At 39.9% G+C, this 26270-nt stretch overlaps 3 protein-coding genes across 5 annotated transcripts; 1 reads left to right on the forward strand and 2 right to left on the reverse strand.

Moving 5' to 3' along the window:
* Positions 1–1262: 1262 nt before the first annotated feature.
* fn3krp (fructosamine 3 kinase related protein) lies at positions 1263–5739 on the reverse strand. The gene is made up of 6 exons (XM_061711678.1): positions 5484–5739; positions 4193–4344; positions 4007–4098; positions 3809–3891; positions 2499–2621; positions 1263–2398 (listed from the first exon to the last, which is right to left on the reverse strand). Exons 1-6 carry the CDS (start codon positions 5622–5624, stop codon positions 2060–2062), a joined length of 930 nt encoding a protein of 309 aa, XP_061567662.1. The 5' UTR covers positions 5625–5739; the 3' UTR covers positions 1263–2059.
* A 221-nt stretch (positions 5740–5960) lies between these two features.
* Positions 5961–9607, forward strand: arl16 (ADP-ribosylation factor-like 16). Of its 2 annotated transcripts, XM_061712436.1 has the most exons (5): positions 5961–6036; positions 6764–6819; positions 7235–7351; positions 7729–7844; positions 7979–9607. In XM_061712436.1, the coding sequence occupies exons 1-5, from the start codon at positions 5961–5963 to the stop codon at positions 8142–8144; spliced, it is 531 nt and encodes a 176-aa protein (XP_061568420.1). In that variant the 3' UTR covers positions 8145–9607. The 2 variants fall into 2 exon arrangements, with proteins under 2 accessions (XP_061568420.1, XP_061568421.1); XM_061712437.1 differs by lacking the exon at positions 5961–6036 and having other exon boundaries at positions 6542–6819.
* epn3a (epsin 3a) lies at positions 9063–24944 on the reverse strand. 2 transcript variants are annotated; one of them, XM_061712434.1, is made up of 11 exons: positions 24644–24944; positions 21298–22030; positions 16742–16860; positions 15091–15168; positions 14472–14618; positions 13193–13276; positions 12834–12963; positions 10760–10927; positions 10564–10647; positions 10250–10486; positions 9063–10160 (listed from the first exon to the last, which is right to left on the reverse strand). In XM_061712434.1, exons 2-11 carry the CDS (start codon positions 21875–21877, stop codon positions 9856–9858), a joined length of 1932 nt encoding a protein of 643 aa, XP_061568418.1. In that variant the 5' UTR covers positions 21878–22030; positions 24644–24944; the 3' UTR covers positions 9063–9855. The 2 variants fall into 2 exon arrangements, with proteins under 2 accessions (XP_061568418.1, XP_061568419.1); XM_061712435.1 differs by lacking the exon at positions 15091–15168.
* Positions 24945–26270: the final 1326 nt, after the last annotated feature.

Below are 26270 nucleotides of genomic sequence, written 5' to 3' on the forward strand. Positions count from 1 at the left end.
AACACTGCTTTCAGTATCTTGAACTTGTGGCAGGCTGGGGCAGATTTCAAGGCACGGTCCATGCAGAACCCAACCTGAGGACAACAGCGGAGCTGTCACAGTTTGCTTACCAGTGTGCTTACCATCCTGAAGTCTCTCTTGTCGAATCCAATCTCTGCCATTCTCTCATACTCCAAGATAGACTAGGGATTCTTCCGCTGCCGAAGGAATTTGTAGTATCGGTGACAATGTGCAAGACTTGCAGCAGGTACAGAACAACTACTACTGGCCTCGCCACCGTAGTTCTACCTGGCCAGCCCATAAACCTCTCAGCATGAGATTCGTGTGCTCTATTAGCAGTGGTTGCCCACGTTGTCAGATTATGCCATCTAAAACTGACCTCTTGCTGGGGGGGGGGCAATCACCTTTTCACACAGGGCTATGTAGGTTTGGATTTTTCTTTCCCATTAATAATAAAAACCTTCATTTAAAAACTGCATTTTGTGTTAACTTGTGTTATCTTTGTGTAATATTTAAATTTGTTTGATACATTTAAGTGCGACAAACATCACGAAGGGGGCAAACACTTTTTCACAAAACTGTATATATATATATATATATATATGTATATATATATACACACATACACACATACACACACACATACATACAGGACTGTCTCAAAAAATTAAAATATTGTGATAAAGTTCTTTATTTTCTGTAATGCAATTAAAAAAACAAAAATGTCATACATTCTGGATTAATTACAAATCAACTGAAATATTGCAAGCCTTTTATTATTTTAATATTGCTGATTATGGTTTACAGTTTAAGATTAAGGTTCCCATATTCTAATTTTTTTAGATAGGATATTTGAGTTTTCTTAAGCTGTAAACCATGATCAGCAATATTAAAATAATAAAAGGCTTGCAATATTTCAGTTGATTTGTAATTAATCCAGAATGTATGACATTTTTGCATTACAGAAAAAAAAGGACTTTATCACAATATTCTCATTTTCTGAGACAGTCCTGTGTGTGTGTGTGTGTGTGTGTGTGTGTGTGTGTGTGTGTGTGTGTGTGTGTGTGTGTGTGTGTGTGTGTGTGTGTGTGTGTGTGTGTGTGTGTGTGTGTGTGTGTGTGTGTGTGTGTGTGTGTGTGTGTGTGTGTGTGTATATATATATATATATATATATATATACATACATACACCTGATATCTCTTCAGGTCTGGGCGTAATAACGTCGTCAGGTGATTATACATTTATAAGCAGTTACTGATTAGACTGTTTGAATGGCACTGCTAATATAAATTATATACATTTACGTTAAGGTGATTTTAAGAGTCTGGTGGCCAGCAACCGAGTGATCTTGTTAAAAAAGAAAACAAAAAACATGAATTTAAAGTGCTGGTTAGTTCTTAAGGATGATAGAGGCATACACCTACAGAGGTATTACCAAATGATATACTTTCCTTTAAAGCAAATGTAAGATATACAACACACTTGGTTTGGACAAGGACTTTGAAATGCTGCAACTTTATTATTGGTTAGTGGAAGACAACACAGCAATCAACTACATTTTATGCAGTTTCCTGTTCACTGAGATTAAAGCAGTAAATAAATTGAATCCACAGGGATCACATACATTTCCTTAATGTATGTGGTGAATCAACCTGCATAGGATCCATATTAAGACTTCACAGTGAGACTCAGACATCCTTCATATCAGCATAATTAACTCTGCTCAACTGTAAACAATGGAATAAACGTATATGTTAATTAGAATTAGAAGAACTTGAAGTCTAGTAAGAGAATCAAAGAAAAAAAATACTTTGCATTAACAAGTCTCATAAAAAATATCCAATCTTGTGCTATATAAATAAAAGAGGAATGATTTTATGATTTTTAAGGTGCTTCGACTGTTTTGCAAATATTGCAATGTTAGAATGTTACATTTAGTCTATTCAACAATGTGCTACATTGCATAGGTCAAACTAGCAAACTAATATTTAAACTTTTTAACTTTGGCTTACCGGTAATACTGTAAAGCTTTCCATATATATAAATGCTATTAGAGCATTTATTCTAACAGGTTTTTCATAATCTTAATTGAAGAGGCTCCGTATCCACCACCAAAATGGTTCCAGTGATTTAAATAGTGGAACAGCTGGTAAAGCTGGCTCCTCTTTCTAAAACCTGGTGCTTGAGGAATCTTTTCATGGTAAGCAGAAAAAAAAGAGCTGTCAAAGCCCCCAAACATTTTTGAAATAGCCAGCTCAAACTCTGAATGGCCATAGTACGCCGCTGGGTCAAAGATGACGGGCCCGTCAGCGCACTCTGCCACATTGCCTCCCCATAGGTCTCCGTGGAGGAGAGCAGGAATAATCTCCACATCTTTGAAAAACTCAGGGATCTTCAGCTGTTAAGAAGAAACATTATTTACATTTGCAGCTTCAGCTCACTAACATGGTTATAAAGAGTTGAATAGATTTATGTGAATAGTCAAAGGGAAGGTGCACCTGTAGCCTGGCCCAAAGTTCTCTCGCTTGCCTGTCTCCATATGCTTTCTCCACCATGTTAAGTTGGTGCTCCAACCTTTGCTGGGAGTAAAATGCCACCCAGTCACTCTGCCATTCATTTACCTGGAAGGGTATGAAAACAAGAAAGATTCTGACTACAATATGCTAAGAATCAGAATCAGAATAAAACTCTATTGCCAAGTCAGACATAGTCAGACAAGAGAACTTGACTCCGGTTAACACCGCTGGCACCATTTGTTTCTACGGACGCTAAAACAACATCACAAGGAAAACTTGCATGGGTATGGGGGGTGGGCAAGTGGGGGCGGGGGTCTGTGAACTTTTCCCCAGAGCTACTCCTCAGCCATTGTCCTTGATGTTATCAGACGGCCCGGTACAGTTCTGATACAGGTCCACAGATGTCCTGGGAAGAGGAGGGCTAGTTGGAGCAGAGCATCTTGTTTTCATTCCTCCAGGGAGATTGTGACTGGAGCGGCCCGCCAAGCCGCTCTGCCAAGGTCAGATTATAGAATCAACAATTGTATTTAGGACAGGCAGACTCCAGTCATTTTCCATCTGCCTTAAGTCTCTGGTTCATCAATGGCGACTCCAATCAGAGGAATTTGTGGTCAATTCCCGCCCAGCCGAGCTTCCAACTTCTCCAAGGTCTTTTCCATCTTGCCAATGAGCTCAAAAACCACAGCTAGCATGCGATTCTGCTCAAGAATCGCATCCAGCTTGCGATTTTGCTCCCCCAGCGTTAGAGTCTGAGTGTTGGTCGCAGAGCTTATCCCCTCAGCCACGTCGGGCAGCTTTGAGAGGGCCAGAACAGCTGTCGACGACTTACGAATTAGTCGATATACCAGGTAACCGCCAGCTCCAAAAAGCAGAAATCATGTTATCATTAATCCAATTATGAAGGCATCGTCAACATCCTCGACCGACAGAATGGACAGACACAGGATCCTCCAATGCTTACAGGAGTCCATCACGTATCGGGCAAAAAATGTCCCGTCAGGGCAGGAAGGCTCCCTTGTCCCCTGACTTCTCGTTGCAAAAATTTGGTCAATTGTGCTGAGAGACCAGTTAACCAATTCCACGAATGTAGAGAGTTTCGGAAGATGTGAAAAAGAGAGGCTCTAAGAGTGACAAGACAAAAAGCAGCAGCAGGGCAGATAGGGAGGGAGCGGGAGCAGAAAAGCGTCCGCCTTCAATTAGGGCCGGAAGAAGCTTTAGAGTTAGAGTTTACAGATTTAGAGATTTAGAGTAACAAATATGTACTACAGTAATACATCCCAGTTTTGTTTTACCTGAGGTAAATAGCCACAGCATGTAGGTACATCAAAGCCAAATCTCTGAACAGCAGCCACCTCTGACTGACCCGCTCCTTTTCCTAAACGCAGTCATGCAGAATAAATCAGTTAGGATGACTTTCATCTAAAATTAATGAGACATTTTAGCACCACTGGAAATTTGTGTGCACTTGAGTGCTTTCAAAGTTAATTTACCCACTGTCTGCTGCTCTTTATTTTCTTTCTCAATCTGTTTTTTGTTGTGAAGATGAAGATCTGCCAGCTGCTCTCCAAGACCCTTTGTATACCTGCTCAGTGAAATGTAAAACCAGTGAAGCATATCATAAAGAGAAAGCCACAGTTGAGGCTGACATAATATAAAATCTATGGGACATTTCTTACTTGTTGAGGCTTTTCATATCCAGATGTTCCATTACAAATACACAACCTCTTGTGTCCAGCTCAATCACCTTCACAGGCTTTGGGACTCTGACAGTCTCCGTTTTTAATATGGCTTCCAAACTTGCCATTTCCCCATCAAACATCAATTTAGCCTGAATAAAACAAAATATAGCAGAGTGTCACATGCCATCACTGATGTTACTAAGTTCATGGTGTGCTTTAACAAATCGTATCACTGTTATCAATGACAATATGTTTACACCAGTGGTCTTCAACCCTGTCCTGCATGTTTTAGATCAGAGGTGTCAAGTAACAAAGTACAAATACTTCGTTACCTTACTTAAGTAGAAATTTTGGTTATCTATACTTCACTGGAGTAATTATTTTTCACACGACTTTTTACTTTTACTCCTTACATTTTCACGCAATTATCTGTACTTTTTACTCCTTACATTTTAAAAACAGCCTCGTTACTCTATTTCATTTCGGCCTTTAAAAAAAAACTATCCAGTTAAATTGCTCCATCCGGATAGAGTGAATTTGGTTGTGGTTGTTTCAGATGTTCTTGTCCAGTTTTGTTCTTACATCCGTTCCCTCAGATTCCTGCAACTAAACTTGGATGTACATTCCAATAAAGGTTAGGATAAATGATAACATGCCTCTGAAGTTTGACTTTTTGCACCATTACAATACTTATAGGCAACTAGTCATCATATCTCCTGCTCTCTGAAACACATGTTAATGCTCAATAGTACACATATATGCTTCTTTAATATATTTGCATTATACTAAGATACATTCATTTTCAATGGCTTTTGTCCTTAATGGCTTTTTCCCCCTTACATTACTTTTACTTTTACACTTTAAGTAATTTTGAAACCAGTACTTTTATACTTTTACTTGAGTGGATACTTCAACTTCTACAGGAGTATTTTTAAACTCTAGTATCTATACTTCTACCTGAGTAATGAATGTGAATACTTTTGACACCTCTGATGACAATATGTTTACACCAGTGGTCTTCAACCCTGTCCTGCATGTTTTAGATGTTTTCCTGCTTCTACCACCATGATACAAATGACATTAACAGACTTGTGCATACCTGGATGACAAGCTGATGACAGGCAACATGTAAAACATGCAGGACAGGGATTTATTTACACAACAGTAACAATAGCACTGCTCAAAGCCTTTAAGACCGGGAAACAATGGTATTCACTGAGTTTTGAAAAGCAGAAATAGAAAGCCCGGATTAAACTACGGGTGATTCATTAAAGGAGAGGAAAGATACCTCGGTTTTGTGATTAATCTTCACAAACACTCTCCCAGTGTCAGTATCATAACTCTGGCCCTCGCTGATACATCCTCCTCCTGAGTGGCCAGTTGCCTTTAACATGCTTGTTCCCAACTCCTTTTTTATCTTGGCCTCCATGATTCTCCCCTCAAAGCGTGTTTTAACAAAATCGTGGGACTTTAATACAAAACGACGCGTGTAAATGTTGATCCCAGAGCTCACGGGGGCGTCTCCGACATCATCCGTCGTGTGAGCCAACCGGAGCCAACTGAGGACTTTTGCTACCGGATGATGTTTTTATTCTACTTCCGTTGTGGCGCGTAGCTGGAATTCTAACCAATCAGAGACAAGAACAAGATGATTGATTGCCACATCAGCCAATGGCGCTGAAGTAAACTGGTCACGTGACGGTCGCCATGGTATCTAGTGAGACTGCACCAGGACTGCACAAGCTTAGCTGCTGCAGAACGAGACATGAGCAGCAGAGAAGTGTGTTTACTTCTCGGGGCAACCGGCGTAGGAAAGACGGTGTTACTTAAACGTCTGCAAAATATCCTTTGAATTCGTCTGAATGCTTATAGAGTTTTCTTGATTGTTTGTTTTTTCGCACTGGCTGCTGTAACTTGCTACTTTAGCTATGGAGGAGTGTAGTCAGTACTCGAGTTGTAAAGGGGATGGTGGATTTTATCATATGGGGACAGATAATTTGTACTGATTACAAATAATATAATATATTACAAATAATAGTACTGACCAAAACACCTTTTTTTTCACTTGAAATAAGTAGAAAAATCTGCCAGTGGAACAAGATTTTTTTGCTAAATAAGAAGATAAATCCACTGGCAGATTTTCCTACTTATTTCAAGTGAAAATTTACTTGAAACAGGTGAAAATTGTCAAATAAGTTATTTTTCTGGTGTTATTTTTCTGGTGATGACTCTAAATGTTGAAATAGCAGTAATACCACATTCATTGATGAAATGACATAAGGGATAGAAAGGGGGGGTAGCAGTTTTACAGGGGGGATGATTTTGACCGTTTTTATTTCCTCATCCCCCCTCAACTCCAGTACTGAGTGTAGTATTCGTAACTGTGAAGCACCAGTAAACGCTGTCCCACCGACAGGCTCATGTAAGTCAGTGCTAGTTGGCGTTATTCAGGCTTGAATGCAACAGCAAATGCTACTAAAAAAATGAACACAACGAACAAATGTTTGGATTTTAAGTCAAAGTATCAAGAAGCTACTGTTCATACATTTCTTGACAGATCTTGTTAACTGCTCAGTTTGCATGGTGTAAGTGAAATGGACTTGCTTCCTTCAACTCTCCCCACAGTAAGGACTATAATGAAAAGCAGCTTTATCATGTAGTGCAGTGGTCTTCAACCCTGGACCTCAGGACCCCCTGTCCTGCATGTTTTAGATGTTTCCCTGCTTCAGCACACCCTTATCAAAGTCAAAGTCAAAGTAGCTTTATTGTCGTTTCTTCACATGTCAGACATACAAGGAATCGAGAGGACGTTTCCCACTTCCCACTTATACAAATGACTGTGTCATTAACAGACTTGTGCAGACCTTGATGACGAGCTGATGACGACCATTAGGTGTGATGATGCAAGGCAACATCTAAAACGTGCAGGACAAGGGGGTCTCGAAGACCAGGGTTGAAGACCCCTGATCTAGTGTACATGCTAAGTTGGGATTTAACACCTTATCCCTGTTATGTCCATTTTCTCCAAATAAACTTCAGGTAGGAACCAATCTGACTGACCTGACCCTGAAAAGGAAGAAGTTGACAATACGGGAGCTGGGAGGTTGCATGAGTCCTATATGGCCCAGTTATTTCAAAGACTGTTCCTCTGTCATGGTATGACAATAAAATATATAAATACTGCATAGACTTTACTATGGAGGATTTTTTGTGCCAAAATTAAATAAATAAATACATCATTAATTAATTAAAATGGGAATAAAATATATAATTAATTAATTAAATGTGTCATTAATTAATTAAAATTAGAATTAAATATGTCATTAATTAATTAAAATACAATTCATTTTAAGTAAAAAAATATATTTATTATTTCAGCATTTAATTAATTAATGATATATTTAATTCCCATTTTAATTAATTAATGATGTATTTATTTATTTAATTTTGGCACAAAAAATTCTCCATACTTTACAAGCAAACATGAACTGACTATTTAAACTATGGTTTTTATGTCTTTGTGTTGTTCATAGTTCATGGTGGATTCAACCAACATTGCTCAGGTATCGTCCTCCTGCATCCAGTTGCTGTCTTTGCTTTCTGCTGAGCCTCTGCGCAGTGTCTCTGTGCTTATTATCTTCAACAAGAGGTGAAATTCCCTTCAAGTACATCAGTTGCTACTATTACCTGTTGCTTTAGCAAGATATCTGTGGGCTCAACGCGTATGTTTTCCAGTGTCACAATTTTGCGTATTTTCTTATTTATCCTTCCATTATTTTCCAGGGACATGCCTTGCATTATGAGCCTTACAGAGATCAAGTCTCTGTTCAGGATGGATGACATTGTTGCATCTGCTACTCAGCCCATAACAATACTGGAACTCAGTGCCCGCTCTGGACAGGGACTGCAGGACGTGTTGAGCTGGCTGGAGTCCGTCATAGTAAAGTGACACGTGTTTGCTGTGTTATGGTGATGCATAGTATAGAAAAGTCTAAGAAATGCCATGTGGCCTTTTGGATAGTGACAACGGTATTCTCATATGAAAGAAGCTGTTTACACTGTTTCTAGAGGATTTGTTGCAGTCTTTAGTTACACTGTATTAAATGTGTTAGCTAGATGACAAAAAACAAAACATGTTAATGGTCTTTGAAACCATGTGAATAAGGGAACTAATCACAAAGATGAAGAAAGTGATATTGTGGCAAGATGGGTCCATTTTATGAATGAGCTTTGTAACATTTGTCTTTGCACCCCTGCCGTGTTTACCTGCAGTGATCAGTTATTTATGCAGGTCACCTTCACTAATTATATTCTTGTCTTCAGTGAAAGTCATTACTGACTATAAAATGAACACATACAGTACGTAGTAGCTTCATGTAGTTGGAGGAAAGCTTATATGTGAATCTGCCTGGCCTATAATAAGCTCTTGCTTTTCAGCAAGGAGACAAATTTCACACATTTAAGCAAGTTGTCACAATTACCTTAAGTCTCAATACAATGTCTGTATCAAGTTTTAATCAAAATACCAGAGAAACAATTGCTTCTTTTTCTGTCAGATTTTTAAACCTTTGCTAAAAGTAGCTGGTGTAGAGGAAGCTCCTTACCTCGACTGCATCCTCTCTTCCGGAGGGTCTGTGTCTTGAATTTTGATGAACAGATTTGAGGTTCCATGCATTCTTATGCTTTTTTTTTTTTTTTTGGTGGAGTCTTTAACAATACAAACATTTGAAGCATATATCAAATAGCACAAACCCGAGGTCTTGAGTAAAAGATGAGAAACAAGCTAGAGCCGTGACTGTTTATAAACACCTTCAAGTATGAGTAACAAGTGCCACTGTACATTTTTGTTTTTCAATATAATTCAAACTTCATTTATCAATATCTTTATTTGTCTTTTTTCCATTCATATCAGTTATTATGATTCCATGGGAAATGACAAACGTGAAACAAACTCATCTGAGGAATGAAAGACTGTTATGATTATACTGTGAGCGAGCGATGGTTCAAAAGCAATGAATAAAAGTCAGGTTCATACATACATTCTTCAATCTTGCCTTGCTTATTAGGAATCCTGAAACACCTGATCTTCCCAAAGGAGAATTTCCTTCTGCAATTAATTTTACTATCGTATAACTCGTTTGCTGATAGTCAGTTCTCGTCCATAGAACCTCTACATAGTTAAATGTTCTGATGTAATAACAGTTTAGGCACTGAACACTTGTTTAAATAACTATTGCCAATTATCTGAAATCTGAGACATGTTCCTCTTCTAATGCCTAAGTTCACACACACAACAAAGTTTGATAAATCTGTGCTTTTGTGTAGTTTGTATTTGTCAGTCCTGGAAGATCATTGACTTCAAAGAAGTTTTATATAACATTAATAGGTTTTGATAAAAAACAATAAAACACGTTATCTCATCCTGTATGTCTCTGTTATCTCATATCGCGTCTTGTTGGGAGTGAGGAAAAGAGCCAGTTTGTGTCAATCTACAGGTTGCTGTACTACTGTATACAACAATATAAAAACAACTTAGAATAAGCGTCTTAGACAAGTCCTCAGGGCTGCGGTTTGGTCTGCAGATTGAGCGTTATTCCAAGAGCAAATCCTAAAGGCATTCTCCATATTTCTGAGACATTTCTTTCCAGTTTAGACGCTCCTCATAAGAAAGGGTTTTGACTGCTCTGTGCAGCCTGTGATCCCTGAGCACCGGTCGAGGAGAAGGGCAGCAGCGGCTCGGGGAGGTCGCCTGGAAGTACCAGACCCGGCTGGCTGGGGTGAGTGAGCGACGAAGGGATGCTGGCAACGTGATGGCTCATAGGCAGCGGCAGGGAGGCGCTGTACGGAAGAGACGGGACGTTGAGAGCTGCAGAGGTGGAGCCAGAACCCATCTGGTTCAGACTAAGTTTTGGCTGCTCAATTTGGAATGGGTTGGCGGGCGAGGGGGAAGCACTCAGGCCTGAACCTAAAGGAACAAAAAAGAGAAAAGTAATGTACAGCGTGTCTGCAGTGCAGAATGAGAATCGTACGTACAATCAATAATGCAGCAAATACCTGACATAAAAGGGTTCTTGTTCTTGGGTGGGGGGTTTGTTGGGATCAGGCTATCCAAGTTTACCAAGGTAGCTGCCGTGGGGCCCAGGAAGGACTCAGGAGTCCGGCATGCGCGAGGCCCGGGGTCAGCAAGGGTTTCTCCGAGACAGGTCAAATCAAAAGGCTCAGGGCTACTGTCCCCTCGTCCATTAATACTATCCTGACCACCGTCCATGGCTTCATCAAAGAAATCTCCATCTAAAAAGACAGAAAGGCACCGTCAGAGAAGGAGATGGACAGAACCTGGTAAAAATCCAGTAAAACAAACTTAATACCGGAGGGGCTTCCACTACGAAGATGAGGCTCATTATCTCCTCTTGCTGTTCTTTTTGACGGAACCAAGAATGGATCAACACCCACTGAAAAACCGTAACACAAATATGTTGTTGTAAAACACGGTTTCAAATATCTGCAGGTGTTGCGTTTACTTTAAGAGGAGCTGGACGAATGCATGCAAGAGCACACGCTCACCGGTGTTTGCAGGGAAAACACCCGCTTGGCTGGCAGCGTTGGGGTTGGAGGCGCTGCTTTGCGCCGTATTCCAAGGGTTGGCTGGGGGCTCCCACGGTGGTGGGGGGCTGTCAGAAGTTGGTGGCACCATCCAGGGAGAATCTGCTCTGGACATGGAGGCACTCTCCTCTTTGGATATAACAGCATATTTAGTGTCCAAATTATACAAGACAAATTCATTGTATTTAAAACCAAACCTTACTATATATATATTGTTAGAGCCAATTTATATTGTTGTGCTTCCCATTCAATAACAGGGGTATGTGAATTGTAGTGCCATTTTTGCACTGTAGGTGGTGTATGGAGCCAGGGAATAGGTTTTCTAAGGGAGGCTGGTTGCAGTTTTTGTTGGTCATGCAGTTTTACTGATCTCATGCAAGTTATGCAATATAAGCGCATGTAGTTCGTTGGTGTGAAAGGAGCTTGTGTGTACCAATAAATACCCCTTTTTGATAATCACAAAGGATGTTTATGGACACTCATTCACACAACTGACATGCTGCCCTAGGAGACGCGTTTAAGGTCAATCAGCGTCTCAGTGACTTGTAGGTTTTGTTTGGGTCAAATCAATTCAAGTCACAATATATATATATATATATATATATATATATATATATATATATATATATATATATATATATATATATATATATATATATGTATGTGTATGTGTGAAATGAATAAAAAAATACTGATACCATCGACAAATTCAACCACTTTTATTGAGATTACCACTAGCCCTAATAATCTAAAACTCCAGTTTGAAAAAGGAAGAACATCTGTTAATTGCAAAGAAAACCAAAATGCAATGATTCTGGTATTTCCTTAAATTTTTTATATATTTAGGGGGAGTATGAACCCAAGATATGCCATGTTTGTAATTTCATTTGTCAATATTAGGCATCCATTTTTATATTCCAGGCCTGCTGCGCCACATTCAAAAAAGGTTGGTATGAGAAAACTAAGTTCTGGTAAGGAAACAGATTAAAAAATAGTTTTGTTTTTTTTTCAAAACTGAACTGTCCACAGGTGATTGTAATGATAATTCGGTAGATAAGTTGTATCTGTGAAGGGCTGAGTAAAGTCCAACATATTTGTATTTATATCTCCTATAATACATAAGATCATTAAACAATTCAATGAATCTGCAAGAGTATAAGTGCATGAAGGGCAAGGGCACACGCCTAGGCTGAATATGCTGTGATTTTCCTTCAGATGGCATTAATCAATTAATAGATAAAGTAACAAAGGGCGATTTTGGGAAACCTTTAGAAGTAACTACAAAACAGGGATATAATCACACGATTCCATTTAAAACTTTACTGAAAAAAGAAGCTTTATGATAATGTTTTGCAGTGGCAGCATTGGTGTCTCTGGCGGCTGAGGCATCTGGGATGGATCGTCACATAGTGGAAATATGTATTGTGGTCATATGAATTAGTATTTTGGAAAAAAAAAGGGCTGTCACACAATCCAGTCCAAAAGTCCGGCTCTGCAAAGGTAGGGTGCTGTATTGTGGACTTTGGAAAAGCTCATCTACACTTCTGAGATGACAACATGAATGCTTAGAAACAAGATATTTTCCAGGGCTGTCTGTGCATTTTCCAACAAGCAAAACCAAATTCTGCGGATGTCATAGACATGACGGAGGAAGAAGAGGGTAAAATACAGGAGCAGCCTCCTTGCAGACAAACTATGTGCAGACTTTTCAAATGAAAATGTGATAGTGACCCTGTACGGTTGCATTCCTTCAGCTTTACAGCAAGAAGAAAACAAAAAAAGATAACACTTCATCGATTGGTAGCTGGCAAACATTTTACTGCCACATCTTTCTATTGAATGTATTGCAAGAAATAGGAAATTAGATGTATATTGGCGAATAAATCAATCTGTTTTATTTCTTTTTACTTGTGATTTCCGCATTGTCCCAGTTTTTTTTTAACTTTTCATTTGTTTCATAACATATCATGAAACATTCATCACTAAGTGCTTCAACAGTCTTGCTTTGGTCATGTTAAATTAAAACAAGGCTCACCAAGAGAGTCCCACGGGTCTGTGCCCCCGGCGCTGGCAGCTATCTGGTGGGAGGCATTATTCCAGCGATGATCACCGGGAGGTGGATCTGCAGGCACTGCAAAAACATCTACCAGGTCCATAAAGGACGTCTGACCACACAAACCAGGGGGGAAAAAAGTGTTAGCTCAGCATTTTCTTTCTGCACTTATATTCTGCAGTATAGGTATTTTCTTAGAATGTTTAGTCATAGTTCATGGTTGGGAGTTGATGCAATGAAATTACAACAAAGCTAATAGGTTAACATTCAAAGCTGATGAACAAATATAATTATGTGTCATCGCCCCCAGTTCATATATGTCAAATGCAAATATTTCGTACCCCGCCTTTCGCTGCCATTTCCCGTTTACTCTCCTCCAGAGCTTTCTGGAGCTGCATCTCATCTCCTTGGCGACTGAGTTGCTCCTACAAACAGATAGGGGACACATGTATGGCTTTCAGGGTGACAGTTTGCAGCAAGATTCACATATTGTTGCATCATACTATATTCATGAAGCAGCGACGCCACACAGGCGCAACAGATTCCGGATAGCTTGCATTTTTGCCAAGGCAACATATGCACGCAGTTGGCACAAACTAGAAAGTTCTCCGGTCAAAGAGCGGAGAGAGTGGAGCATCACTGGGATCTCTAACAGAGCAGTCCTATTGTGCTACTGTATATTAGCATAGACAGACAACAAAAAGGGAGAGAATGGACAAAGAAACAGAGTGCAATGGGAGGGAGGGGCACAAATTTGCAGAGATAATACAAAAAAAAAAGTAAAAGTAAAAATGGAAAAGCAATACAAGCAGAAGGTGTGGCAAAGAAAAAGAAAAATTATATGATAAAATTGTTGCAAAATACATGCATATGTGATTCAAATGAAAAAAGTTACATTCTGATTGGATGGGTACAAAAACTTCAGATTCAATTGCATTTAAACAATTTTAGATACACTTTAACATCAGGGTTATGTGTACCGTATTTTCCGCACTATAAGGCGCACCTAAAAGCCTTTAATTTTATCAAAAACCGGCAGTGCGCCTTATAATGCAGTGCGCCTTATACATGATCATTACGGTAATTTCTGTTACTGCAGTCAGGGGGATTGTAGCTACTGTAGTTGGTGTCGCCGAAGTAATGGCATTAAAAACGTCAGGAATCGTCACAGACGTTCAAGACAACAGCAGCGACGCTGACTCGCATAATGGCGACTTTGACGAGACGGAGCAAAGCTGGTTTTTATTTTGTTAATAAAGTTTGACATACGGTACTTTTCTTTTTTTTTTTTTTTTGCATTTGCTGTAGGATTTTGTAGCATTTCCTGTAGCGCAGCTCCATCAGGTAGGTACGTAACTCAACCTCAGCCACTATATTACTGTATTTTACCAGATATTTATGTGCGCCTTATAATGCGGTGCGCCTTATATATGGAAAACAGTTTTAAAGCACGTCATTCATTGACGGTGCGCCTTATAATGCGGTGCGCCTTATAGTGTGGAAAATACGGTAGCTGTGATTTTATACTCCTTTAGGACTTAAATGTACAGTTTATTTATTCTCTTTTTGATGATTCAACATGTGTTTCCAGCAGTTGTTGTGACCCCGCCCCCCTTCTACCTGCTGGTGCTCCTCCTTGCTCAGGCTCAGGGCTAACTGGAGCTGGGCGTCTTCATCCAGGTCCACGGCGGGTTCCGGTGCCGGTGCCGGTGCAGGTGCAGGTGCCAGTGCCAGTGCCGGTGCAGGTGCAGGTGCGGCTTGGACCGGCTATTAGGGTGTTAAACAGCAAGAGAATTATAATCGGCGTGTGTTTTATTAAAGAGGAATTCAAAGCTTGGACATCAGTGTTCATCACATGCAGTTCTAAAGTCCCAATCACAGTGAAGGGGTCAGTCCATCCAGCACTAGGTCAGAGTGTCTGGGATGTGCAGCTCACACAACCTGACTAAGAGAAGAAATTTAGTGATTAGTATGACAGAGGGATGGAGCCACAATTGGTTAAACAGTGGAGAAATACATCCTTTTGTGGTTTAAAACATGAAGTAAAGCAGCTGATATATTTAATTTATGTGCAAAAGAAAAAATAAATAAATAAAAGAGTGAGAAGTGCATGCAGTTGGTCCTCGGACAGAAATAGCATGAGCCATGAGAGGCAGTTCAATGTGAAGAGCCACAGGAAACGTGCTGCAAGGCAAAGAATGCGAAGGAAGGGTCATCCCTCGTCTGAGGATACGTGTACCTTCTGGGCTTCCTCCTTGCTGAGAGTCATAGCAATCTGGAGCTGAGTCTGTTCATCAATGTCCGTTGTGGGAGGGGGCTAGAGTCAAGCAGGGAGGATTTGGGGGGAGATGGATCAACGGTAGATGCTTGATTTTCTGAATTATTCATTAAGAAATCAACGGGATAACATAATTACAAGTTATTCAATAGAAAGAAGTAAAACTGCTTAAATATATGGATTTCACTTTTTATTGAAAAAAAAGATGAATCTTGATTTGTCTGATTTAAACCATGTAAGCTGTTTTGCATTGAAGTACATTTCTTCAGCAGCTGAGCAAAAGTCTCATCAGCTGCTTCTGCCACCAAGACTTCGGCAGGCTGTCGAGAACTGGATCGATACACGTATCCTGTCTGGCTTTCTTCCTTTTCCCTCTCAGCTTCCTCGCTCTTCTGCATCTCTCGCACTGATTGCTCAGAGGACCAGTATTGATTACATCATATCGCATCACTTTCTGTTAACGATTCTGGGAAATGATGACTCAGAAGACATGTGCTTCTCCGCCATGAATGAAGTGTTCAAGCGTGTGCTCGGGAGCCATTCAGGCACAGATTTACTAAACACGCCAAATTAACTCCCAGTCAAAAATCATAAATAGCAGCAACGGGAGCCTCTGACTTTATGGGTCAAGTCCAAACGCTGTTTATCTATAAACACGGGTGAAATCAGCTCACTCCAGTAATGACCAAAGTCGACTATCAGAGGCGAGTGGGATGCAAACAAGCTGATATTTCATGATCACTACACATGTACATGAAAAATAAGAATAGGCAGGATTATACAACTTCACACTTCAGGTTATCTACATGTGAATATATTATTGTTACTTATATATGGTCCAGGATCAGACAGAACATACGCCCGTTATTAAACATAAATTGTTGGCAAATATGAATGATAAAGAAAGTCTTTTAGATTGACCTAACAGTCGGCTATCACCAAAACCGACTATCCAACTCTGGGATATCTATAAACAGAGCTGTTGTTCCAGAAAATAAAGACATTAGAGTATAAATCTTTATATGGATCATTGCTTCTGGGCTTTTAGGTAACGTTAAACCCCTCTACTCTTGTAAAAACTGAGTACAGTGACATGGGGTGGGAGCTATCACCTCATCTTGAAAAAGATATAGGACATAATTGTGGACCTGGAATAAGCCAAATGCTATTTACATCTTGGGACAGGAGGATAACTGCAAAAACCTGGGCGTTCTCCTGGATGACAGAGTGGCCTAAAGGTGCAACACTGAGATTGACGATACACAGCACAGCAGATTTTTCTTGCGGAAGCTTCAAAATTGTTGCACATCATTGCATGGCTGTGGTGGAGTTCAGTTTTCTCTGCAGGCATCTGTTTGGGCAGCAGCATTGCATTCAGTGACTGGAAGGAACTCGTAAAACTCAGGAAGAAGTCTGGTTCTCTGAAAGGACTGTTCTAGACCACCTGAATCTGATTATACGAAGAAAAAAGGTGCATACATTGCAAAAGATAATGGCCGATACTGCACAGCTAAGAAGCCTCTTTCTTTTGGGCACGTGTGCTGGCAGGGGGAGAGGTCTGCACCCACTGGAAGTGTGTGTGGTGTGTGTGTGTTACTTCAGTTAGAGGCACCTTTTCACTTTCTTCTCGGCTCATTGCCAGGGCCAGCTGCAGCTGCAGCTCCTCTTCCCCGCTGGTCGCTGGGCGAGCTTGTTCAAGGTCTGGGGCGAGCTGAGGAGAGGAAGTGGAGGCTGCCGGGACGGAGAAGCAGACACGGTTTCAGGGACAAACAGGGGGCAGTAAAAATGAAAAGAGAAACACTTACAAATGGAAGGAGAGAAACATTTCAGGCAGAATATTATAGTCAGAAAAGAGCTGGTGCTGTGTTTGCATGTAAATTTTTCCACAGCTTGTTGTTAGGGGCCTTTGCTGGCAAGGCTTGCCACAGTCTGCCCGACTCTGCCTGCAATGAGAACAATGGTGCGGCTTGTGTGGAGAGGCAGGTTGCTGGTGAGGGGAGGAATGGACGGATTGGACCGGGGCCCACCTTATTACCCCGAATCCTACGCCGGGGTTTCAGGATTCGGGTCCAGAGATTTCTTTTTGTGTCTGTAAAGGGGGAGCGACCCACACGTTGGCAAAGTCAGGTCTAAGAATTACTTCCTCTGTGCTGCCCTTCCCCATCCCTCTGAGCTGGATTACTTGCCGGCAATTAGCTGCTGCTAACCTCCTGACCCCGGCCCACAGCATCCATCAGCAGTTTGTCCACACTGTCTGCACACTTCTATGTCCTGAAATGCCCTCCAGACCAACATTATCCCTCAATGTATCTTTAATATTTGACCAGAGCAAGAAACTGCTGTTGTGCCAGGAACCTAAGCAACAGCATATCCACTATTGGAGACAGTGCAGACACTAAATATTTAAACACCTGCTTCACGCCCTCAAGAACTGTGATTTATCAGCTGTAGCTTTTTTTTTTTTTTTAAAGCAATCTTGTCTGATTACATTACTTGCTAGGATCACCAAAGGGTTATCATTGTTGTGGTATCAATATGTTAAACCTTAGTTGAATCGACTACAGCAGGGGTCGGCAACCCAAAATGTTGAAAGAGCCATATTGGACCAAAAACATAAAAAACAAATATGTCTGGAGCCGCAAAAAATGAAAAGTCTTGTATAAGCCTTAGAATGAAGGCAACACATGCTGCGTGTTAGTTATAACTGGGGGAAGATTTTTTTTTTTTTCATTATGCACTTTGAGAAAAAAGTCGAAATGTTGAGAAAAAGTCAAATGTCGAGAAAAAAAATTGAAATGTCGAGAAAAAAGTCAATGTTGAGAAAAAAGTCAAATGTCGAGAAAAAAGTCAATGTTGAGAAAAAAGTCGAAATGTCGAGGAAATAGTCAGAATTTCGTGAAAAAATTTTAAATGTTGAGAAAAAAGTCGAAATGTCGAGAAAAAAGTCAACCTTTCAAGAAAAAAAGTCAAAATGTCGAGATTAAAAAGGAAAGGAAAAAGGAAGAAAAAAGAGAAAAAAGAAAAAAAGAAAAAAGAAAAAAAGGTCAAACATTTTTGAAAAAGCTCCAGGAGCCACTCGGGCGGCGCTAAAGAGCCGCATGTGGCTCTAGAGCCGCGGGTTGCCGACCCCTGGACTACAGTATGTCCCTGGACCACAAACCCAGAACTGAGTGGAAGTAACTGCCCACAAATTTCCCCTAACACTCCTTCTGGCTCAGAAAAAAATGTGCAAGTGATGTCTACTGAGTTGAGGATATAACGGAGTAACCGGGGTGTCATGAAACCACAGCAGCTCTACTACAGAATAACACACTTTGTAAACACCATGCACCACATGGACCACACACATGCTAAACTATACCACATGCCTCATTTACATACGACTGATACTTTTGCACCATATGTTTTCTGGTGTGTGCTGTTTGCGGCAGCTGACAAGTCAGTGACATCACATCTTAAGCCACCAGTGGTGGAAGAAACACTCAGATCAAAGAACTAGTGCAGGAATGTAACACTGCTTAATTGCAAGTAGGAGTCTTAATTATATACTTAAATGATGCGAGGAGAATATAGGTTAAGTATTAAAGTAAAACCGCTGGTGTTAATCATCCATGGCTATCTTATAATTTATGATTTAATGAAATGATTAACACTGAGACCTTCCAATGAACCACAGATGTTAAATCTGATTTATGCTCAAGCTCTGATATGCATAAAGAAATTCAATGTATAACATGATCTCTGCGCATCCGCATCTTAGATTACATTTCACAAATTTTGGTCTGATTAACAGCTATATTTTAGTGGAAAGATCGATGTTTATGTCCAGTATCTATACCCACCTACTCCTATTTAGGTCATAGGGGTCTGCTGGAGCCTAACCCAGCTCTCTTTAGGTTAAAGGTAAAGGTACACTCCGGAGAGGTGGGCAGTCGCTCACAGGACCACAGACATGTACAGACAAAGAGCCACACGTGCCTCTTCCCTCACAGCAATGGACAATTTAGAATCTCCATTGTTTCTGGACGGCAGAAGAGTCAGTAATTCCTGGAGAAAAATCCATGCGATTCAAACGCCACACAAAAAGGCCCCCTGCTTGGGTACATTTTCAAAGCCTTTCAATGAGTTAAACTTCCTTAAGACATGCCTACAGATGTACAGGACTGTCTCAGAAAATTAGAATATTGTGATAAAGTTCTTTATTTTCTGTAATGCAATTAAAAAAACAAAAATGTCATACATTCTGGATTCATTACAAATCAACTGAAATATTGCAAGCCTTTTATTATTTTAATATTGCTGATTATGGCTTACAGTTTAAGATTAAGATTCCCAGAATATTCTAATTTTTTGAGATAGGATATTTGAGTTTTCTTAAGCTTTAAACCATGATCAGCAATATTAAAATAATAAAAGGTTTGCAATATTTCAGTTGATTTGTAATGAATCCAGAATGTATGACATTTTTGCATTACAGAAAATAAAGGACTTTATCACAATATTATAATTTTCTGAGACAGTCCTGTATAAAAGACACAGAGAGCAGACACCACTACTTTCTGTATCACATCATAAGCAAAGACAATTGTAAGCAACAACAGGTCCTTTTTGGTTGATTATTATACTGTACTTTTTGTAATATCATCATCTGATTAGTTAGTAAATGTGTCGGAGCTATTAGTATAATATTCCCCTGCCAGGCAGAGTAGAGTGGAAGTATAAAGTAATACAAATGCGAAATAATCTTATAAAGAGCTAGTGAATCAAAACTGCACTAAAGTACGATACTCGAGTAAAGATTAATTTCCACCATTGCTGACCACCTAACTGCAATGATCATGAGCACCATAAGAGCTACAGCACAACGCAGCCCAGTACCCAGTCGTAGTTTCATATTTGAGCGAGACCGGCGCAAACAGGGCCTCTTCCTTTTGTAAATCCAGTTTAGCTGACACGATTTTAACGGAGAATGAGAGGAATGCAGATGCCCAACTGTCAGGGCCGTGTCAGAGCTGGACTGGAACGCAGGGAACAAGTAGCTCACTGACACTTGCTCAAATCTGGTGTTCGTGTGTCCTGCTGGTATTAAAATAGCATCTACAGTCCATCCGTTACAAATCACAGGGGAGGACTCATTGATCTTTGTATCACAGAACTAAAAAAAAAAACTGCAGAGAATAGAAATGAGGAATGGATAGTCCTGATAAATTGTCTGATTCTTTTCCTTTCTCTGAAAAAAAAACTGAAAATCTTAAAGGTTTTCAAGATGCTTTTATCAGTTTACTTTAGGAATGGGCGATATTTTACCGTTCACGATAAACCGTCAAAAAACTTCCACACGGTAAAAATGATAAAGGAAGGAAGGAAGGAAGGAAGGAAGAAAGAAAGAAAGGAACCAGAAAGAAAAAAAGAAAGAAATGAGCCAGAAAGAAAAAAAGAAAGAAATGAGCCTGAAAGAAAGAAAGAAATGAGCCTGAAAGAAAGAAAGAAATGAGCCTGAAATAAAGAAAAAAAGGAGCCAGAAAGAAAAAAAGAAAGAAAGAAATGAGCCAGAAAGAAAGAAAGAAAGAAAGAAAGAAAGAAAGAAAGAAAGAAAGAAAGAAAGAAAGAAATGAGCCTGAAAGAAAGAAAAAAAGGAGCCAGAAAGAAAAAAAGAAAGAAATGAGCCTGAAAGAAAGAAAAAAAGGAGCCAGAAAGAAAAAAAGAAAGAAAGAAATGAGCCAGAAAGAAAGAAAGAAAGAAAGAAAGAAAGAAAGAAAGAAAGAAAGAAAGAAAGAAAGAAAGAAAGAAAGAAAGAAAGAAAGAAAGAAAGAAAGAAAGAAAGAAATGATGATGAGAAAGATTTATAGTTACAAAGGTGGAGTTGAATTGGTATTTTTTTTATCATCTTTTTTATCGTTATCGGGATAAATGCCTGAAATTATCGTGATATATTTTTTAGTCCATACCGCCCATCCCTAGTTTACTTTAATGATTTCTAACTATATGAATGCACCTGATGGTCCTGAGCCGTGTGAATTCCTAACCAATGACAGGTCACATGCCACAAGAGGCATTCGAGTATCTATCAGCTGACTGCTATTAGGTACAAAAATGATGTTACTTTTGGAGATAAGCATGCTTGTGTTTTGTAAAGGGTTAGTTAGGTAACAGTACCATGTTACTCACAGTGGACAGATGACGGTGAGCATGTGGTGAAATCCTCCCTATACGACCCGGCGGAGTGGTGACTCGGGTAAGGAGGGGGCATAGATCCGGAGCCCAAGCTGCTGGTGACCCCCGCCATGCGCGATTTCGTCTTCAGAGCCTGGCTTCTCTCCTTCTTCAGCTTCTCCTCATCCCTCAACAGAGCCACCAACTGTTTCGCCTTCTCCCGGACATTGATGCCCTGATCATGTCCGTCTCGGTCTAAGTACTGGAAGTCTCTCAGCGTCTGAACGGTGTATATGTTGTCCCGGCATTCTTTGGTCACGCGCTCGGAGCCCGTTTTGATCAAATAATCCAGCAAAGTGAGCGCCTTGTAAACGTGACGCCAGTTTTTCCCGTGATCGTTGAGCCTCTTCCAGATCATTCCCATAACCTCGGTGAAGGCCACTACGTTGTAGGTCAGGTCTGCTATTTCAGACATGATGGAGCTGGAAGGCCCCCAGTGGTCGTTGGAGGTGGCTTCTCGGACCTTGATCTCAGCCTCGGTGTAGTTGTTGACCATGTTTTTCATCTGCCGGCGGAGTGATGAGGTCTGCATCATGGCAGTGTTGTTTTCAGACGTGGCAGGAGGTGAAGTCAAACAGCAGGCCAGCCCACTGCCTGGGGCAAGGTGGCTCGTTCAATTCTGCAGGAAAACGCTCAAAAGTAAAAAGGCAACTCGGCAACTTCAGTGACGTCCACAAGTGCGGGTCTCCTGGAAACACACAAAGATAAAAATGAGCCCGTCCAGGGTACACTAACACGAATGTTAAACATTAACGGTGAGACCTTTTTTTCCTCATACAGTCATCAACATTGATTTTCATAAGTCATTCTTTAAGCCGTTACACCTCCCAGTGATGTGAAACAAAGCGTGTGGGCCCAGTTTTCTCTGTAACCTCATGGAGAGATCTGAGCGCTTTCAGTGCATTGTTACTAATTAATCCCCTTGAGTAGTTTCAAAGTGATTTCCGAGATTTTACATAACCTTTTAAGCAAATATTTCCTTCAGGCTCAATGCTACTGAAGTGATTCAGAAACATGCAGCGACAAAACTGTTTGACTTTATTATCCGAGATGGGAAGGGCTCATTCCTGTTGCTCTAACCTGATGACATCACCATGGCAAGAGGTCAAGCTTTAAATCATTAGAAGACTCAAAAACTATTACATAGAGCCCTAAAAGTCTTACATAAATCCCAAAGTAATAGTTCAAATTAACAAATGTTTCCCATTTTAATAATTACTGCAGTTATTAAAGAAAATATTGTCACTTTGCCTTGAACGTCGGACTGCTTAGTCTAATCACGGTAGCATTGGGTTGAGCTGATAACTGTCTCTTCTTCTTAAGAAGAAGAGACAGTTCAGACTCCATAACAGGAAGGACCAGTCTTTTCCTTTCAGATTCAATAAGCTGTGTAATGAGTAGCATTTCCATATTTAAAAGTGGGGGGATAACATGAGTCATAGCCTTTTAAATGCACTTTATCAACTCCCTTGACACAGAGTAGCTACCGATCAAGGCAGCTTCATATTAACGGGTGTAAGATTCCTTTTCTGGTAGAGTAAACACACTGTCATGTTCTACGAGAACATTAGACAAACCTGGAAGTGTGCTATGACGATTAGACCACACCACAGTGATCTGACCTAATGTTTTGGATGATGTGAGAAGGCTGTGGGAGGGAGAATCAGAAATGCTGTCGCTCTCAGGAGGCCCAGTTCACCAAAGACCTCAACTCTGACCTGAAAGTGGCATTTCCTGCAACACTTCCTGTACATTCAAGTGGGCATAGAGGAGACATTTGATATATTGAGGCTATTATTGTTAAAAAGGGGAAGAGTACTGAAAGATTTGAGAGTGAGAGTGGCAGTTTAAAGCTCCATCTGGACAGATTTTCTTCTTCTTTTTTCTTTTTAGATCCAATCTGGTTTCTTTCACTACTGTTGAAAACACATTCAATGCAAGTACATTTTTTGATGGATCAGCCACTTTAATTTAGACATTCCCATTTCGGATTTCAGTAAAACAGGAGACCTCTCAAATATATAACTCATGAGCAGAGGTGGGTAGTAACGAGTTACATTTACTCCGTTACATTTACTTGAGTACGTTTTGGGAAATTTTGTACTTTTAAGAGTAGTTTTGAATCACTATACTTTTTACTTTTACTTGAGTATATTTGTGAAGGAGAAACTGTTACTCTTACTCCGCTACATTAGGCTATGTTGAGCTGTTACTTTTCTTTTATCCCTTTTATCTGCGTACGCGTCAATCTCATGGAATCACTGGGTGATTCTTTGGGAAAAATGTTTGTTTTTGCATGTTTTGTCACATTTACACAGACTCAAACACACACAGAGTTTCTATGAGTTCATGGGCTTGTTCTAGTTCTGCCTGGTTAAAAAAGAAAAGTACAAAGGCTTGAAATTTTGTTCTACTTGTGCTTAATTTATTTTTTTTATTCTGTTATTATTTTATTATTTATTAAAGTACTTGAATTTACATTAAGATTATTTTAATTTAAGCTATTTTTTATGTTTTGTTAATTTTAATTAATTTTATTATTTTATTGATTTAATTTGCCTGAAGATGATTATTTTGTACTTTTGTCTGTTTGAATGGTTGTGTTAAAAAATAAATCAGACGTTACTCAACAGTTACTCAGTACTTGAGTAGTTTTTCACCAAGTACTTTTTTACTTTTACTCAAGTAATTATTTGGATGACTACTTTTTACTTCTACTTGAGTCATATTATTCTGAAGTAACAGTACTTTTACTTGAGTACAAATTTTGGCTACTCTACCCCCCTCTGCTCATGAGAAAAAAAAACAAAAAATGTTATCATTTGTTACAGTGTAACATTCCTGTACAAACATGAGCAGGTCATTCCGGTCTCTGGTGAGAAATAAAATCAAAACACCTACAACAGAAGTTTGTCCTTTTGCGCAACTCAAGCGCGTTCAAATGAGATCCGAATATATGTGGAAGAATATCAAACCATTGAATGAGAGCACAGGACGAAATTCAAACTTGAATGTCCTACGTGTCCTTTATATCCCAAACCAGGACGGCTGACTGACTGATGGCGTCTAAAGGCTGATTTATGGTTCCGCGTTACACCGACGCAGAGCCTACGCCGTACCCTACGGCGTAGGCTCTGCGTCGATTTAACGCAGAACCATAATTCAGGCTCAATGGGACGATCGGTGAATCGCTGTGTGGCTGTGACTCAGCGATGTTTTCTGACTTTAAAAGTTCCAATCACGGCAAAAAAAATTAAAAGCAACAACTCGATTCGTCGCCTCCGGTTTCCCCCCCCTTTACCTTCATGTCATAACGCGTCACTGGGGTCCCAACTTGGGCTGGATTTGGGTGGAATGAGAAACGCGTCCGCCTCTCGGCGTGTCCCGTAGCCGTCCCGGAGAGAACAACCGCTCTGCTGTTTATTTAAAGCACAAAAGCAAAAAAAACATCCACCCAGTGGCCGTTTGTACTCCGAAAGAATGCAAAAGCTTAAGGAGATGATTAGTTATCAAACTTAAGAGTGCAAATCCAGGAACTGATCCTTGCAGATGGCACGGCCCCCTGAAAACACACATACACACACACACAGTTTTAAAAAAATGGATGGAGAGAAGAGAAGAGGAGGGAGGGTGGGAGGGAGGGAGGCCTGCTCAGTGCATGCAGAGTCAGACTTAACCCTTTCACAGCCTGCTGGAAAAAAGATTTGGTCTGACTGGAGCAGGTGATCACAGCCAGCAGGCTCAAAACACAAAAACTGCACACGACAAGATGTGTATGGATCAGGGGCGAAAATCCCGGGGGAGACAGGGGGGACAAGTCCCCCCCATTAGTAAAGCTGTCCCCCCCTAGAATAATTTGAGACAGAATTAATAATTTTGGAACAATGCAGTAGTATTTAGTAGTGATGCACCAAAATGAAAATCTGTGGCCGAAACCGAAATCGAAAATAATAATAAACAGTAAAATCTCATTACACTTAAAACAAGAGTCATCACCAGAAAAATAACTTGTTATTTGACAATTTTCACCTGTTTCAAGTAAATTTTCACTTGAAATAAGTAGAAAAATCTGCCAGTGGAACAAGATTTATCTTATAAGCAAAACAATCTTGTTCCACTGGCAGATTTTTCTACTTATTTTAAGTGAAAATCTACTTGAAACAAGTGAAAATTGTTGTTTTTTTCCAGTGATGAGTCTTGTTTTAAGTGTAATGAGATTTTTTTTAACTAAAAATGAGACATTTTAACGAGAAATAAGACAAATATTCTTGTTAAGATTTTGGGTTTTTGCAGTGTGTTATGTCAGATGTGCTGTAATATTGCCACCTTCCGCCTAATACCATTGTTTTGTATTACTCTAAGAAAGGTCTTCTGCCTGTTTGCGAGATAGAGTTGAAAATGTCAAAATGCTGTATTAAAGGAAGGCTAAAACTTTTATTCCTTGTCCTCCCCTGGATTTATTCTCTAAAATGTTACTGTTTATTGTCCCCCCCAACTATGAAACAGGATTTTCGCCCCTGGTATGGATAGCCACTATGAATATATACATCTTAGTAAAACTCCTAAATAGACAAAGATAAAATCTTCCACAATAGGAGTTAGATTTAGATATACTCAACCTGCCACAGAGCCTTTTATTCTCTGCAAATGTTTAATCGAAAAGCTCTGCCATGTCCCGAAGGAATCTTAAAAAGTACCGCATTTCCTTCTCGGCAGCTTCGTCTTTGCATTTCTGCTCTTTACTTATTTATTCCCATTAATGTGATGTAATGTGAGGTTGCATCCTCATGTATTATACATACATACAAGCAACTCTTTTTGTTGCTACATGCATTGCTTTGAGTACAGTCCAATGAAGAAAGTGACCTCGGGTTGTCTTTTTGAAAGTTCAGGAGGATCACAATGTCGTGCTGAGTGAAAAATGATCA

This window comes from Cololabis saira, chromosome 21, assembly GCF_033807715.1.
Source record: "Cololabis saira isolate AMF1-May2022 chromosome 21, fColSai1.1, whole genome shotgun sequence".
NCBI lineage: Eukaryota > Metazoa > Chordata > Actinopteri > Beloniformes > Belonidae > Cololabis > Cololabis saira.